Below are 18,990 nucleotides of genomic sequence, written 5' to 3' on the forward strand. Positions count from 1 at the left end.
CTAAAGATATATTACACTTAGGCGTCTCTATTTCTACTACACATATTTCAAATGTGAACAATCCCCTAACCACAAGTTTTTAACTTGCCATGAAATAATCATGAAGAGTACTATACTTTTGGGGGATTGTTGAAGAATTGTGCTGTTACTATGTGCTTTTTTACTCTCATATTTTTTTAGACATAGGAAGGTAATATAAGCATATCTGCAACAATATTGGAGTTATTTTACTTGAGACAGTAAAGAAACTGCCGAGTGCATCCCAAACTTGTCACCACCCGAACACCGGCCCGAACATAGTAGAAACCATAAAAGAATGCACTGTCAACCAACCAACACACTAGAGTTGTTTTGCATGTGCATGAGCAACTTTCTTCAGTAACACTTTACAATAAGGTTAACATGAGTTAAAGCATATCTGAGCAAAACTTAAATACAACTTTATTGTAAAAAGTTACCCTTATTCTTTAGGAACTGTAAAAATGTGGTTGCAGAAACCATGAAGCCATCTGGGGAGTCTTTCAAGGGCACAAAGCTGCAAGATTTTGACTTGTATGGCAGGAATCAAGCAACCGTTTCATTACAAGTTGTTAGCTTTAACTACTATGCCAAAGTTCTCTTTGAAGGTCGAGACCAACAAACCACAGCAATGTCATTTCTTCTATGCAGTACATTTTTATCTTCCTGTTCATCTTAGGACACTTAATAAAACACCAAACTTTAAAAGCAGTGGCTAAAAATGGAAATCATACACAGGCGAAAAAAAGGCAAAATACTTGCCCTTTGTGCATATTAGCACTCCAAAGGTAGATAAACAAGACCAAACGTTCAACAACTCACACCAGACAAAGAACAATCTGAGGTTTAATACACTGACACCTAATAAGGTAACAAGAAACACCTGGGAGAAACAATAAACAAGAGCCAATGAACAAAAGAACTACAAAAGACTACAAAAGACTACAACATAAAACAGGAAATACAATACAAAGTCCATTTGAACTAACATCTTATAATTTGTGTTTACTGACTTTTTTTCATGTCAGCCGGTACGACTTTCAATCTAATTTATTTTAATTTGCAATATCTTTAATTTGTATAAATATATATCAACGCAATCTGATGGGAATCCACACCCTATTTTACAAGGTAGCTCATTGGTACATTTTGTTATGATTTGACTCCAAATTTCATGTCAATGCCACGAACGGCCTTGAGACTGGGTTGCTTGAAAAGTACCTCAAAGGTTCATATTAGTATTACAAAGGTACATATTGGTACCAAATGTATCACTTAAAGGGACAACAACGTAAATAAACGTTATGTGGCCCAAACTTCAGTAGACCGGTAGACCACCGCAAAGAATCAATAACGGTTGAGAAGTTTTCGTTAACTACAATTAATATACACTAAAATATTTATATAAATTATCAAATAAATGGTTATATTATAACCAAACACTGACCGAACGATTACTTCGGGCCAGGCGCGTATGTCCCATGAAACCGTTTACAACTCTGTCCCTAATGGTACATACTGTATGAGGACCTTTTTTAAAGGCTTCTACTCCAATTTTGTGAATTTTTTTTTGGTGTAGCGGTAACTTAATTTTTTTACATTCATGTATTTTACAATTTATAATATACATTTTATTTGAAACAATCTAGAGTGTATACCTTCAACGTCTCAAAAAAAATCTGATGGATGTTATAATATGTTTTATAATATTAACCTATTGGTTCAGCTGACTCCCAAACATTCTAACGTGTTCATTGGCGGATTATATTAGAAAAATATTAAAAGGTAATTTAAGTATTTCGAAAGTAAAAATCTCAATATGTAACTGAACAATAGAGAAAACAAGTAAAGCCTGACACAACATACACAATAACTGCCAAAAAAATCTTTATCCACTACGTGTGAAGCATATCAGTGTTTGACTTCATCTGTCAATCCATTGTATTATCAACCCTGTATCTGTCACTAACCTACACTGCCCATGACGAACATATGAGCAAGTCTTCTTGTGATCCTGAGTGGCAGAACAATTATATCACCCATCAAATCCCTTCTCTCTCATTATAGCGCCCTTCAATCAGAAAGCTCGACAGCTGTTCTCCCCACCCCCTCCATTCCAAAAATTCTCCAGATGCTGTGATTTTCCCTGCACAGGACCTTTAAGGTACAGGAGATGAGCGTTCCCGGCTTAATCGCTTCTGTTGGCAGCGACCCACGGGCGAAAATCTCATCAGTTTGTCTGTTCAATTTTGGGGGGGAGGTTGTGTTTTATAACGACAAGGTCCGGACTCAGGTCTCACGCTCGGGGACAGGATAAAAGTTATCTGCCTTTTGACACTCGATTTGATGGCTAAAACTCAGATCAACAAACAGAACTCATTTCTCCAGAAACATAAATCTCAGAACGGAATCAATTACGTGGACCTGATGCAAGACCTCAAGTACGGTCGCTCTTGCCATTGCATCATAATCCACAGAGATGTAATAAAACACAGTGCCCCTTCCTGACCCCAGACAAATCTGTGCAGAATTAATATCTCCATATGCCTCGCGCTCCTCTTCCAAATCCTTTTCTCAATATCGGTGAGGCAAACACGTTGGGTTTGGGGAATTAAATTGAGTCCTCTCGAAAGCACGTTCTCACTAAAGAGCGATTTTAATAATCTTCCTAAAACATCTTAATTATCTCTCTTAATCCAAATCCTATGTGACCAAACAATAACTTACCCTCAGTACTGAACTGATATGAAACTATCCAAATGTGCCTTACTTGTAAACTAAAATATGTGATTCATTTTGGAGGATGGCAGCTTAAAGCATTGAAATTTTGAAGCATTACTCCAAAACAAAGTCCCAGTGTGTTGACAGATTAAAAGCATATAAAAAGCCCTAGATTTGACTAAACGTTTAACCAACCTCGTGTAAAATGAACATGCATCAACATTTAACAGGGATTTAGAAGGGTTCGCAGTTAAAATGAATACCAAACAATACAATAACATTTGTACTGACAAAAGTTGTGTCAATATAAATTTAGAAAACAAACTATATGCATCACACAAGAGATTTCATTTAGGGTAAAGAGTTCTTAGTAAATAAAAGATGGAACAAGTGCCAACATTAACATATAGCATAAAACTACATACGAATTCTTTGCTTTAAAAGCAATGCACATAATTCCTTATTTACATTGCAAAGCTTTTTAAATAGTCATTTCCTTGTAAATAATGACCCGGTTTTATCCATTTGAGCAGTTGTTCCCAGGTAGAAAAAGTGCACTAAATTACACTTAAATGTAATAATAGCGCTATATTGTCATACACTAATTTTATACTTTTTAGTGTTAGTTTAGTTTTTAAGCAGCATCTAGTGGTGAGGTTGTGAATTACAACCAACGGCTCACTCAAACCTCCCTTTCACTGCACTTCAGTGGCTGACACAGAGCTAATGTCGTCAAGTTTTTAAAGAGATAACTTATTTATGAAATGCGCTCTGTAGAGCATATTGTCCATTTAGGGCTACTGTAGAAACCACATGGCAAATGCCATGTAAGGGGACCCGCGGTGTAGATAGAAACAGCTCATTCTAAGGTAATAAAAACACAACACTTCATAATGTATTCAAAATGCGCACATATTATCAGATGTGTCATATTGGTTTTTAAGGCTTTGTGTTTGCATACTGGGCACTGAGATGATGCCCAAAGACCCGAACGCATGCCACCCAGCATAACCACATGTCACAGTAAGAAAGAGTCAATTAGCAGATGCATTTGGTGAACTCTGCCAGCTATAAACCCATCCAACAAACCAGAAACGACCTCCACTGCCAATAAAATCCAGATCGATGGGCCCGGAGCAGATAATTAATAAAGAAACTCAATACATACTATACAAACAACTGAGGCGGACAAAAGTAACCAAAGCTATAGCACAGAGATTAAATACAACAAACTGCATGAATGTAACCTTTGTAGGTCAATTACCGTCGTTTCTCGCATGTGTCTGTGAAAATTGGCAAGTGCAGCAACTCCAGCTAAGAGAGGTTCAGCTCTGTAACAGTCACATGCACGTCGACTCTTCCACAGAGCAGGGTGGCCATTTATTCACTTAATGCTTTTTTTCCCAGCAGATGAGCTAAGCAGCTGAGTTCACATTGTGACTTTTGCAGCTATATTCAACAAACACTAAAGACCAGTCATTAGAGTCACATGACAGTGGAAAGCAGATGAAACACACAAAACAAACACACATGCTGGCGATTCGATCATTGCTGTCGCAGCATGTTTGCTTTCCTGAAAAAATGCAGAAACGGGCGCGCAAGCACGCTTATGCAGTAAACGCGTATACTACTTGTGTGGTTGGGTTCATCTCATACACTATGTATATTGTTCCCTGAGGCCCTGTACAGTACGTCATCACAAATCATTGTATCAATAAAAATCTTCTATAAAACATTGTAATTGGATGGATGCAGAAAGGTTTGTGTATATGTTGCCATGCGTGTGTGTGTGCATTTACCGTGTATGCGTGTGTGTGTGCAACTGAATGCAGAATACTGATAATGCAGAAAACTGGATTTTGAATTCAGAGCATATGTGCAGGTAACACTAATGAAGTGAAAATCAGAAAGAGAGAGGGAGAGAGGAAGGTTATGCTGTATGAAATAGTGTGGATAGAAAAGATAAGACATCTGTCTGTATTTAAGAAATAAAAATATGACTATTGTGATTTTCATAATTCTGCAGAAATCTGCATTGAAGTAATAATATTTAAAAACTTTGTACACATGCGCACACGCACACACACGCCACATTGCCCTTCTGTCTCTGTCTGACATGAGTTGGGTAAGTGTTGAGACAAGGTGTTGCTTTTTCAATTATTTACCAGCACAAGTTAAAAAAACTGAGCATCAGCCAATCACAAACCAAATCCAGTGGATTGGCCATTGAGAAATGCCAAGCATATCATCAATACTGCAGTCTCATTAGAGATGTAGACACCATTCTATCTATTCTCTCTCTCTCTAGTGTCCAGTCATGCAAACACAAGAGCTCATGCAACAGATGGAAGCGGGTTTGGCTAGAAGGGGGAGGGGCTTGTCTGTTTCAGATTACATGTCTGAGTCTTCCTTGAAAGCTTTAGAGAGGACTGGGGAGAGGAAGGACAAAAACAAGAAGTGGGTTATTAATTACAACAAACTTCAATCGCTTAGACTAAACAAAATAATGATCGAATTGAATGCACATCTGAAGAAAATGTATGAACAAGTCACTTGGGACCAGAGGTGTGTCACACATCTTTTGTTGGTACATTTTAGTTATTTCTGTAACAGGGTAAAACGACCTAGTCGCTTATTTAAACTATTCAATTTTAATATAATTTGATACAATTGTTACACAATAAAATATGAATATAAATTTAATGTAAAGTCAAATATTATATTGTAGCCAAACAGAGACTGGACTTCGGGTCAATGGTGTCCAATGACACGAGATGGAAAAGGAGGTCTGAGCTAGCTGCAGATGGGCGGGTCAGCTGCAAGTGGACTGTACAAACCACTACAGGATTGTGATTGGTTTATTCAATGTTGTGTGTTTTGTAGTATCGGTTCATGATCCACAGTTGGTGGCAAAATATTTTGTGTTTAAGTATTTTCAAGACCGTAATTTCAAACTGTAAAAATACTTCAGGTTGTATGGAACTTTTGTACGGAACGTCCGGTGGACTAACTGCTTTGTTCATAAAAAGCTTTATTTTAATTTTTGTCTTTATTGTATTTTCATTTGATATATTTTGACAAATTGTGATATGACAAAACTTTAACTACGATGAAAATGTAATTTTAATAGTTTTTTCAATACCACGTGAAAATCCAGCCTACATTTGATCTAAGCTCCTCCCACTTGCAGTTTGTGGTGTAAGCTCCTCCCATCTGCTGTTATCCGGTCTGCAGCGATCACTACTTGGATGAAACTGTCTAAAACACACTTTTATCCAAAATGATTACAAACAAGGAGCGCTATAACAAAAGCAACTTATCCTAGGGTGCTGTTTTACAAATAAGACTACCATGAAAATGCCATGGTATATAAATAAATATACAGTACAATAACTGGAAATGCATCAACATTTAATGGAATTACCATACAATGCCACTATACCACATAACCACAGTTCTTATTAGCAAGTGAAATGAGTCCGATTGCACTTATTTTTGCAGAAAGATGTAACTTCATGCGTCTGGTGGAGGAATTTTTACAGTCTATGTTTATCTGAAAAAACAAACAGTCAGGGACAGTCTGTGTTCCTCTTCTATGAGCTCCCTGAAGCATGGAAGTGAAACTGCCACATCAAGTCAGAGCGTCACACTTTACTTTCATACAGTAATTCAGCATTTGTGTGTGTGAGAGAGAGAGAGAGAGAGAGAGAGAGAACAAAAGAAAGTAAGAGATTCATTCCTCTAATGTACTGTACTTCTTCAGGCTGTAATATGTAAAAAACACATACTGAAGCCAAACATTTGCCAGAATTTCTCAGTTTTCTTACTTAACAAGAACAAACGACAATCACTTAAAGTGATAGTTCATCCAAAGTAAAGATTCTTTCCTCATTTACTCATGACCACTGAGATATCTCAAAATATCTTTGTCTGTATCCAACTAAAGAAAGTCATATGTAGGTTTTGAATGACATGAGGGTAAATAAATGATGAGAGTTTTTGTTTTTGGATGAACTATGCATCTAAATTCATGCCATAAATACTGTTATTTCATTCTGTTCATTGATTTTGCCTGTCCAACATTTCAATTCCTCATGCTTCACTCACTCCCTACCAGAAATGTTCGAGTCAGCTTTGGGGACAACAAACCCAAACCATCAACCAAAAACATCAAGCCCCTCAGCACAATGTGTCATCCCAGCGGCAGACCTGAGATCAGTATATCACAACGATCAGGGAGGTCTTGAAGTTACAGAAATGTGGACCAATGAACCACAGTCAACCATATATCAAAAGGTACCCAACAGGGTGTAATGGGCCAGCATTAATCCTGGCCTGCCTCAAATTGATGAGGTCTGTCAGAGATAGGCAGTGTATGTTCTCCGTTTTATAGTGAAACTAAATCAAGATGGAGAACACAATAGATAGACATTTACCTGCTCTTAACCCATGAAATATATGAAGAAAAAGACACATTGTTTTAAAACTAGTAAGCAAACTGACTTGAATTCTACTCAATATAGAAATAAGTCAGTATGTGAGTAAGTCAGTAAGCATTTTTTTATACTATAGGTAGAAGAAACATATTTGTGCTTAAACATATCTGTTTTTTCTCTTGTTTTAGTTGTTTAAGGTTTTTATTTATTTTTACTTTGGTTTTATTTTGTACAATATTAAAAAGCTGGTTGTTTCAACCCATGATTGGGTAAAATATGGCCAAACCCAACCATTGGTTTAAATTTAACCAGAAAATGTGCATATCGACCCAATCACACGTGTCTCGTAAATAAATGGTTTTATACACACACACCGTCATAGGCTACCATTTGAAAAAATACAAACTTGACTTCATCCGGTTTACATTTTGTTAACCCAACCACAACCTAACCACAACATAAAAGGCACAACCTGCTTTTGACATCCGAATTGAACGTAATAGTTACCTACTGTATGTGATTCAAGCACTGAATCCGTCAGAAACTCTGACACTTTTGCCGGATTTTAAAACGCTTTTGACAGACGCCACTACCTTCACAGAGGTTGGGCTGCCTGCTGCCGTATTTCTCACTCTCATTTGCATTTAACACTTTTTGTCTGCTGTCAATCCCACAATCCCCTGCACAAGCCTATCGCTTAGCTCCCATACAGAATGAATTGAAAACACCCCCTCAGCTCTTTACTCTGCACCCGTGGACACGGAGTGTTATAGGCTCGACCCAGTAATGAATCTTCTCTCCTGGCTCTAACTGAGATTGCAGCCAAGCATTTGCTTCGCTCTCGGTCGCCTTAGATGGTAAACACTTCTGTCTTAATCATCTCTTAGAGTCAGGACAACAAAAGCAAGAGGGATTTAACCTTTTAAATCTTGAGCCGAGGGGCGACAGCGGTAGGTAATATAAATGCTCTGTTATTCTGGCTGGCAGTATGTCTGCATAAGAGACACAAAAGCATTCAAATTAAATCGGACCAATGCCTTATATTCGTAAAATCGGAGGGGAAAGAACAGATGGTAAGATGAAGAGGAGAAAAGAACATCATTGCTTCTGTGTAGCCATGCTTAAGGCAAGAGATGAAGAAACACCAAACGGCATTTTCATTTATCATTTATCAGAACATGTGAACAATGACCGCAGAGAAAGGTCATCCATTGTATCTTTGAGATTCAATATAGAATATTCTCAGGATTGAAAAGATTTTAATAAAACATTCCACAGTTCTCGTCAAATTCCTCTTTAAACCTCATTCGTGTCAAAAACGTGCATTTCTCTTGGTGTAGCATCGAAAATTTATATTTAAAGAAAACATAACTGAGCAACCCCTGAGCAAAAAAAGTAAAGTTGTCACAACTAACATAAAAAGTATACTATTTTGGTGTTTCTCTATAAGATGGCAAAGAACACAGAAGACTGATTTACATATCAAAAAGGTCAACGTAGCCCTGCAGAAACTCCATATGTTTCTGAAAAGAAACTGCAGGAAAAATGAAAGAACAAATGGAGTTTTATAAGTATACTGTACTGAATTTATCTACAGCAACAAAAGCTAGTTTTTTCACTGCTTTAAAAACAACACCATCAAGTCAAGCAAAAGTCTGTCTGTCCATTCACTCATGTAGATCAATATGATTGGTTAGGAGGAGCTTCTGTTTAACAACAGTAGGGTGGCAGGAATTTAAACCCTGCATTTTCTATGCCAGTTTTCCCTGGAGGTAAAAAAAACAATAAAAGGGACCAAACTGTTTGTTGTTGAAGCAAATTTTCTCTTGGCACAGACATAAACAAACAAGAGAATTTAGAAGTGTTGGCGACTTCCCTAAGAGAGCTTTGTACAACAGATGTGTCCAAGGCATGATGTAGTGTAAGCTGTGTGCGATGTCCCAAGATATGATTGAGACGTCCGATTTCATTTTTTATGCATTTACACATTTGACAGATGCTTTAATAAACAACAAATGAGACTGCATCTGAACAGGATCAGTCTGCATTGTCATTGGAAATCAAACCCATGAGTTGCCACTAAAGACATGCTCTATAAATTAAGCAAAAGGAACATGAGGAGCAGACATGTTTTTCTATAATGAACATAACTCTATGTTTTATATGGAATTAAAAAAATATGAAGAATATCGTGAAATTGACATGACAATTGACCTCGACATTTTCCTTGGATGTGAAGGCGCAAATTATTTCCTCGATTCGCAAATGTGTTTGGATTTTGCTGTTTTTTTAATGGCTGGTAATCTGAAAGAGTGTGATGGGTTAAAGTGGCAGGTTTTATCCCAAACGACACGCGGTGGACAAAGTCTCTTGGAGAGGAAGCTGGAGATTATGGCGAAAAGCACGTTCAGCACCATGGACAGCGCGCGCGGACATTCTCGCACAGAACACTCATTTTCAAACGACACTCGATCGTGGAGATACTTCAGCGTGTCAGAATTATCTATAAAAATGTGCAAGCCACGTGCATTCATTAAACAGTAGCTAGACTATACAAACTGGTCAATAAAATCGACATTTGTACGGACTTTTCTGGCTAATTTATCTCAATAGAATTGTACATTTATCACCCCAGGGTAAAGGGAACGATCGAGCTGCTTGTGCTGCATAAATAATCGATCACGGAGAAGGAGCACATCCTTCGGTCCCACTGTGGTCAAATGACCGGGCAGAATCCGGTGATCTAACCGGGTTCTGTCGTCTGCGCCCAGGCACAGTTTGCCACACAGAAAAAAAGACATCAAAACAGCCATAAAACCTACAACAGTAGCTGAAAGTTAGTATATAAATAAAGACGTGTAAAATTAACGTAACTACATAAGCACACCTTCAACCAAATACGCAGAGGCGCATTAATGTTTAAAAGTAACAACGTAACTTGAAATAACCTTGCAGCTTACCTTAACTGCCTCTGCGTGTGTGACCCGATCAAACACTTTGTCGTTAACTTTCATAATCTGATCTCCTATTCGCAAACCCTCTTTTTCCGCAAGCGAACCCGGTTCCACCAGTGACACGTAGATCCCGACCCCGTGCTCGGAGCCTCCGCGAATGCTAAATCCCAAACCCTCGTTGCTTTTGTGCCGTTTGAGGATAACCTGTCGGATCTCTCCGGGCGGCTCCGGTAAGAAATTTCTGCCAAGAAGAGGAATAAGCGTCGTTGTCCCATCGCTGCTGGTGCTGATGTTGTCTGGTGACCCGCGCAGCGCGACCTGAGACGTCGAATGGGCCGAGAAACGAGCACCGTGTGTTGGACTCGAATTAGCTGCATCGTGGGCACCTTCCGGGTCACCATTTGGCGCAAGAGCGTCGGATTTTAGGTAGAGACCCTCTGAAGTGTATTGATCGAAGAGAAGCTGATCCGAGCGCGGGATGACAAGCCGCAGCATGGGCAAAAGCTGCCGCTTACTCGGGACATTGAGTATGACTTTGAGCGTTTGGACCAAATCGTAGACATTGCGCTTGGAGTGGTACACGTTGAGGCAGTGGATAAACTGCTCTCGCTCGAAGTCACTGAGCAGCAGGTTGAGCGCGTTGTGAAGCTTCTTAACGTTGGCTGACAAGGTGCGCGCACTGGACGCCACAGAGTTACCCGAGGAAGAGTTCAAAGACAGGCGCTCCAGATCTGTGCTCATCCTCTCGCTCTTTGGCTGAATTACAGAGCCACGATGAAGTGGAGAGGCACGGCCAGCATTGCAGTGCCGAGTCTATGGGAGCCTGCTTGGCGGCGCATGGCACATCGGTACCCTAACGTTGCCCGTCATACTCGTTGTTACGAAACGGGGGGCATCGATCACAGAAGCCCTACAACAAATAAACAAATATATCCAATTGTCTAGGCAAGGGACGACGCAGCAAAAAGTTTAGAATTTTTTCAAATGCACTCTTCGCGCACTTAAGAGCTGTACGTTTTTGGATATAACAGACGATAAGAGCACCTTTCCAATAATGGTGACGGTGCGTCTTGTTTGCTAGAAAAGGGTCAAGTGGCCACAGCTTCTCCAATGTCTTCGTCATCAACCGTGAAGCAGTTCCGAATGTCTACATAAAATTAAAAACCTTAAAAGGAACCATTATCAAACCCATGCGTTCCTATCAACGTTTTAAAAGCGTAACGTAGGTTATACACTCAGCCCTAATCCACTCGTCTCGTGGATTGAGGTTACGGTACCCAAACTACACCGCAAAGTTGTTTTCCTTTCGACAAGCTCAAATTCGCAAAGTAAAGTTGCAACGCGCATTAGTTCCTTGGAAAGCGCACCTGATGTATTCCAAAGCCAGAAAACACAACAAGTTGTAGATTTATTCACCGCATTACATCGCAAATAAATACAGCACTTGTAACAGAGCTCGACAGCGGTCATCCAGCATTCAGCTGTCGGAGGGGATCGACTGAACAAGCTCGCTCCAGTGCGCTCCTACAAAGGAAATGACGCAGCTTATGTGGAGCGCATAAGTTGCTAAGTAACCAATAACACACGGGGAGGGAGGGAGAGCGCAGGACTTGCAAATACCCAAATGGCTATTTTTAGAGTCACAGAAAGCAGTCAATCAGTAATCATAAACGTATCTTACACAGTAAAAATGTGCTACCTTTAATTCTTTACAAGTCATTTTACTTAACTATGTAACATTTTGGCTAATGATGAAAAAAAATACATACTTTAGATTTACATAAAGTAATATTTAACATTGCTTGTACCAGCTCATTAGAAATGCAATACATATAGCATACTGCAGATCTGATCTTAATGTACATTTAGGTTGTTGTGGCTGGGTGTGGCCTTTTTATCCACATGATTTAAAACATTTTGTAGGATTATTATCAATTCAAATTAAAACTTTCCCAGAGAATATAAAAAAAGCATCCTATACATCCTATACATCCTATCCAATACTCTAATGGCAGCATCAATCCATCATGTTAAACCTACCTACAATATAAACCTTTACAGCTCTGATCACATTGGTGCACTTCAAATCAAAATCATTTACACCATTTCACGATTGATCCTATAAAAGCAGAACCCTAAAATGCAGCCACACATCTGATTCAGCACTTACACATCTAAACCGAGAGGGTCTCTTACTGGCACGTACAAGGGTTCTATATTGAAGCGTGTCTAAAGCTCTCCTCATTGATAGCAGGGCACACTGAATCTTCACCCACTTGAGCTTTGGACAAAATGGCACAATTCCCAGAAAGCATTGATCAGATATTCTCCAGTCTACCTGTATTAGATAATGAGATGTCTTGTCCTCCAGGCTTGAAAAAACGCATGCACAGGTCAGGGAGGGAGAAAGAGAGTGACAGTGAGTGACTGATGGCTGTAATTAATGCAGTTACTGTGTATAAGCAACAAGATAGCAAGGTAAACACAATTATTCTGCCATGCCTCCGATTCGGACAGGGATGGGGTAACAATGAGCGTGGATTCCAGCCTTCTAGGCAACCGATGAGATAACTGATTAACTCTCTCTATCCTCTATTCTTGCCTGCGTGAGCATGGCTAATGAGTTTGGCTATCCGTTTGATTTGCAATTTATAGTGCAGCACCTTATTGCACATGCCATGGCTGAAAAATGCCTGTGACATTAAACACAAATACAATAATACTACACTGATAGCCGGGGAACTAATGAGAGGCATATTCACAAAACATGCAGAGAATACGATTTTTATATACACTGCACTACACATCCCAGAATTGAATGCAAGAGATTTATCTCTGCACCAGCTGACTGTATCAATCTCTGTTTTGTGCAAAATACACTAAGTACTTTATGTAATAGGCTTAGGAATCAGGTTGAATCCATTTCATGCTTTTTTTCAAGTAGCTTCTTTTAGTAGCTCTGACACGGGCCACATTCAAAGCCCCAAAGAGAATCAGATTGTTTGTGTTCATATTTAATTAACGCCGACTTTAATATCTTTTCTCATCAGAGCTACAGTACCGTGTTTGCAATTTATCTATTACTTTCAATACTGTTCAGCACAAGAACACATATTGGTTGGTAGATTACCCAACAATATTAAAACTTTTGATAATTTGGCATAATCACAAAACAAAAATTGGCTAAATATAAGACTTGATGATCAGTTGGAGATGAGGCTTCTCAATATAGACCTCTTCTATTTGCCGGTCACTTCTCAGTTCTTCAAGCACCTCAGAGGTCATTGAACTACGAGGGCAATTTATCAGTCCAAGATGTGGAGCCGGAGGAGGAATGTGGAAGTCGCTGCTTTTATTGCTAACGTAAATTAGTCTGCGTACCCTGGCCTTACAGAGAGACGAATGGGTCCAGTATCCTGATCTATTTCTTTGGCACTGTCTCTCATTTTTAACTGTAATTTATTTGTCCTTCAGGCAGTTTGGGATAAGCAGGGCACTTTTTGATATACAGTGCAAAATGTCAATATCATAATATGCTGTATCACTCGGTATGGAATATTATGCGATGGATTTGAGAAGTTAGGGGACTAATGTTAGTTTGTTTCAAGAACAATATTGTTGTGGTTTTCTTCTTGAGCAATTCATCTTTGACTGACCTAAAACAAGATTTACTTGAACAAATTTGTTTAATAAAAGGGATATTTCACACCAAAATGATAATTCTGTCATCATTTACTCGCCCTCGTCATTTCAAACCTACATGACTTTCTTTCTTCTGCAAAACACAAAAGAAAATATTTTGAAGAATGTCGAAAACCATTGGCTCTCATTGACTTGCACAGGTTTTGTGTCCATGCAATATAAATCAATTAGGACCAATGGTTTTGTTTAACAACATTCTTCAAAATATTATTATTTTAATAATAAAAATATTACTTATTTTGTGTTTTGGAGAAGAAAGAAAATCATAAAGGTTTGAGATGCGTGTAAATGATTACAGAATTATCATTTTGGGTGAACTATCTGTCTAAGGCTTCCATATTGTGTCATATGGTCACATTGGAAGTGTTTGATGTAGTTTATGTCTTAAAACCGCCAAACCGCCAAACAAAACATATACAAAATGTAAAGGGCTTCAAGGCACTGAAAACAATGCACATACCTTATGCAATTGTGTTGCTTATGAAAATGCATCATCCTAAGAATGTTTATCTATTTTTACTCAACAAAAAGACAAATACATATAATTGTTCATTCACTATTCGGTTAAATTTTCATTAAATTAAAGTCGACAAACTAAGCGGTGCGTGTATTACCATGTGCATTTATCATTTACCTCACATTACCCACCGTTACTTTCTCTTTGCATTGCATTTGATATGATTTTTATTACCCTTCATATTTCTTGTTCATTATTTACTGTGAGGCGTAGGGCCACCCGCCACAGTTCTCACGTGCCACTAACCATTCATTTCATTTAGGCACATTGTGGTCTGTTGTTTTTTATTTGAGGGATTACACTTGATATACCACTCAGTCCATAAATCCCTCCAAGCTGTTTGACCCACAATAAAACCCTTCGAAGTCCAACCTACCTTCCATAAAATCTCACGAACGCTCCTGTATATTTAAAACCAAAAACGTTCTTTTCTTCCTATCTTGGAGTTAATCCTTGCAGCCTTTCAATGCTATTTTTCATTATGGTATACAATATGCCAGGAAGTCTCTTCGTTCATATCGATCTAACAGTATGTGGTAACAAATACTATTAAAGCCATAATGACAGGAATTGATTGCTTCCCCGTGTTTTCACTTTTGTTCAGGAAAAATGTATCATCAGCTCTCTTTAATGGCTTTAAAACACCACGGGATCGTGATGCAAACATTACTGCTTTCTAATCCAACCGCTCGGCATTGAAAACACGGCCGGTTACCCTTCCGCTCTAATTCTCAGTAAGTGAAGCAATTTACAGCAGAAACTGCTAAATAGGTCAAGACGATTACTCCAGTCTCTTTACCATATATTCAAAGACCACTTTTCCCCTGAACACCCTTGAACTTTACCAGCTTGCTATTGACTAATACTCGATTATGGCTGTGTGTACGATTTCTGCCCCAATTAAATTGAGTGGCCTGTCTAGCAGAGTGCTTTAAGGGTTTTTTACACTGAGCTACACAGCAAGTCCTATCTTAAAGAACGTTGCCATACAGTACAAAGAACTTAAAGCTAGAACGATCAAAACACCACAGGCTTATGGGTCTTTGGCTACAGCACAGAATGTTTTTAATATCTTGTGCTGGTTAAGAGGTGGCAAACACTCATATCTCCCATCTCAGAATGTGCCACATGGAAATGTCAGCAAGGCCTGTAACCTTTAAGGCTTCAAGTAGGGCTCCATTAGCGTGGGCTGGACTTTCGCACATACAGTATGCATAAGTTAAGAGACTATGCAAGTATTTAAACATGCGCTATGTTATTTACAGCTTCAGGGCTTCTGTCTTGCACATAGCTCGCCAAAACAGAATTGGCCTGTGACAAATAGCTTTCGGCTGTGCTGTGACCTTTGCCTCGCTCCTTTTAGAAAGTAGCTATTAAAGGCTTCCTTATGGCATGAAATTAATGGAGACAAGGAAACAACTTGTTGGAAAATATTTGATACGGCACTTATTAGGGCCTTCTGTTATGCACCAGTCCCGCGTGAAATTGGCACGCTTTGCGATCATGCACGCGTACACTCAGAAGCGCATGTACACATTTAGCAAATTTTCAGATTGAGAAGGTAAATTCAAAGGCTCTTCAAGAAATAATTGAATACAAATGTGGAAACTGTGCACTGTAAAAAGGATTTGAAGTTTTAACTTAAAAAATGAAGTTACCCGGCTGCTTTAAGAGTAATTTACAAACCTATTCTCAAAAGGCAAGAGCTGTTGAAAGTTGATTGTTGTACACTTATCATATTAACCAGCTGTGGTCCATCAGGGCAATATCCTGAAAACAATCAGAATAAATAATTAAATAGTGATACAAAGAAATGTTGTTTAATAAAATCTCAATATCTTTTGTCTTATATAAAAAGTCCTGTGTTTGGCATAAATTAATTTGCCTTTGGTATGTATAAATAATAAAATCGCACAAGCTAGTGCATCCATTTGTTTCATCATTGACAACTAATGAATGATTATTTCGCATTGTTAATGACCAAGACTTTTCGGTTAACAGAGATTAACAGTCTTTTGTTTGGCAAGAAGAACAAGTATGAAGAACTTTAGTAGGCTATAAGAAGTTTAGTCACATCACATTTTCACATCAACCTCTCCGGAAAATTCTCTCACAGACCCCCACTGCAAAACTCACAGACAGAGCATGACAATAACACATAAGACAAATCTGTACCTGAATATCCCTTCCACAATATCTGCAAACTTTCTTCTGCAGCTCGCGCTTTTAATAGATTTTGAACGTATGAAATGAACTCGGCGATATGACAAAACTCTTTTTAAAGAGCATACTGATGCTTCGTCTTAGCTCCTCTTATCTCAAGCTCAACTTCCCTTTTATTATGGATGTCATTCGGCATCACCTGTCTTTGTTTTATGAGTCTGGCTGGAGCGCTTTTAAAGTGCGAATGGCGTGGGCGTAGCGCGCACCTGTCAGCTCATATGAGCGCGCGCTCTCCGGTTCGCCTGTGTTTATCCTTCGCTTATAATCGTCAGTCGGACAGTCCGTCCCTACGGAGCCGCTGTCAGACCACCGGGGACTATACTTGACGCAAACCTCCCACGCACCGCAGGCACTCTTCACTTAATTTAACCGTATACCTGCACCAGGAGGAGGCAGCCTGTTTCGTGGCACTCAGGACTTTATTTTTAGAACCATTTCCACCTCCTTAAAGGGCTTCAGTCAAAGAACATCACTTCCATTGTGGTGCAGGTTTTCTAACCTCATTCTGTCCGGCCTTCCTTTCACCTTGATGTCTGGGGTCTGAAAGCACCTTCTTGTTCTGTCTGGATGGAAGATACCCAACATACAAGTCCGTTTAGCTCAGTGCTACGAGGGTTGTTCAAAATAAGCATCCAAAATAAATCCATCAAAAACATACTCTTGTATTTTGGCATCTTCAAAGTAGCCCCCCTTGAGGTCTCAGAAGCTTTTAAACAGTATTTTACTGCCCTTTTACTGTCAGCTTTTTATTCATTATTTCAAGTATTTTTTTAAATTGTATTTTCTAATGAAAGAAATTGATATGTTGGCACAATTACAAGTATTAAGAAACACTAAAACACCGCCCCTTTAGATTTAACGATTTTTAAGATCATGAGAAATATCTTAAAGAGTAAGTAACATATGATGGTTAAGGTCCAACTTTGGTTTATGGTAAGTTTATGTACATAGAAGGTGTAAAAACACTATTATGTCATTATAATAGGCGGTTATTCTTACCCTACTTCTTGACTGACTCTCAAATGATTCGTTCCACGATACGTCCGTCTAATCCCCTCCTATCCGTTAGCCTAGTGTCATGTGATTGGTCAGATGATGTGCCGCAAACGGAACGTCTGTCATCATTACCGGAGTCTGCTGTGATTGGTCAAACGCGTTCATCATGTGTCGCAAATGCAACGACTACCAACAGTACTAGACTACGGTTTACAGGTGGTTGGATATTATATACAGTGTATAGATAGAGATGGCGGGGATCTTACCTTACCAGTTTGAGTCCGAGTCTGATGAAGAAACATCCGAAGACGAATGTAAATAATAGATTGAACACGTTGTAAGGAGCAAGGTGGGATGAGAGCCGTGAGGGAACGACAGCTGTGCGTTGCAACGTGCGTTGAATCTCTCTCGGTTAGGTGTCGAAAAATGAATTTTAACCTCAGAAGTTCTTCCTTTGGTAGTTAAAGTAAGACGGACTTAGTTTCACAATGTAGAACACAGATTCTAGACATGATGCACACGCATCAAGAACGAGCGACAGTGTTTAGGGGAGGATAGGGAAGTTTTTGCAGCAGTCCCAGCAAAACGTAGGCGGGGACTTTTTCTAGTGACGTAGATACGCGGCGGTTAGAGACTCGGAGTAGTTCGCGTCTCGTTTGCATGATTCAGAGTCGACTCCCTTTTTTACAAGTCAATATCTTTGTTTATTTATTCACCTTCGGACTTAAAACTTGGCAGACTTCTTACTTTCAAACACGGCGGCATAACAGACTGCAGGAAATGTAATTTTCACGATCTAATGTTACTTACTCTTTAAACATCTTATTTAGCCTCAGTATTCTGTCATGTCAAGCCAGCATTTTTCACATTTCACACAGCTATCGTTTCAATTTCTCACTTGCTCTTTCTGTGCCACAGCTAATTCCATTCATCACTATTTCTTCAGTGTCAGCGGCTCACAACTTGCCACCCCCAACATCATTTGGTTCATAAAAGATACCGTCAAAGAGAACAACTTAAAAAACGTTGTAAATTTGACTCCCAGGTACCAATCAATCCACTCCTCCCATGACATTTAAAAAGGCTCCTTCAAAGTTCAGCTCTTTAGCCCTGGGCTTTCAGACAGTTTGCAAGCTCTCACTAATGCGTCCCCAGGTTCATCTGCAGATCCAAAAGGAATTCCCGATAGCAGAGCCAGCTGGAGAGCTGGCAGAACATTGTGTGTACCCCCTAACCATACCCTGGGGTCTGTATAACTCTCTCACATCACACCCTAACAGCTGTATCTCGAGCTGAGAGTCAGCATCTATCACTGTAATGAGGACATTTAGCTGTCACTATGGGAAACAATCATCCGAATGGTGAAGAATTCCTTTTGTTAGTAGAGTGCTTGTTTTTCACAGGTGAATGTAAAATAGAGCTA

General features: G+C 39.1%; 1 protein-coding gene across 1 annotated transcript in view; it reads right to left on the bottom strand.

Annotated features, from left to right (window-relative positions):
* The window catches only part of whrna (whirlin a), a 65,264-nt gene extending 54,394 nt beyond the window's left edge, over positions 1-10,870 (bottom strand). The window contains exon 1 of the mRNA XM_056731496.1: positions 10,136-10,870. Within this exon, the coding sequence (XP_056587474.1) occupies positions 10,136-10,870 (735 nt within the window). The remainder of the gene's footprint in view (positions 1-10,135) is intronic.
* Between the last annotated feature and the right edge of the window lie 8,120 nt (positions 10,871-18,990).

This window comes from Triplophysa dalaica, chromosome 19, assembly GCF_015846415.1.
Source record: "Triplophysa dalaica isolate WHDGS20190420 chromosome 19, ASM1584641v1, whole genome shotgun sequence".
NCBI classification, from domain to species: Eukaryota; Metazoa; Chordata; class Actinopteri; order Cypriniformes; family Nemacheilidae; genus Triplophysa; species Triplophysa dalaica.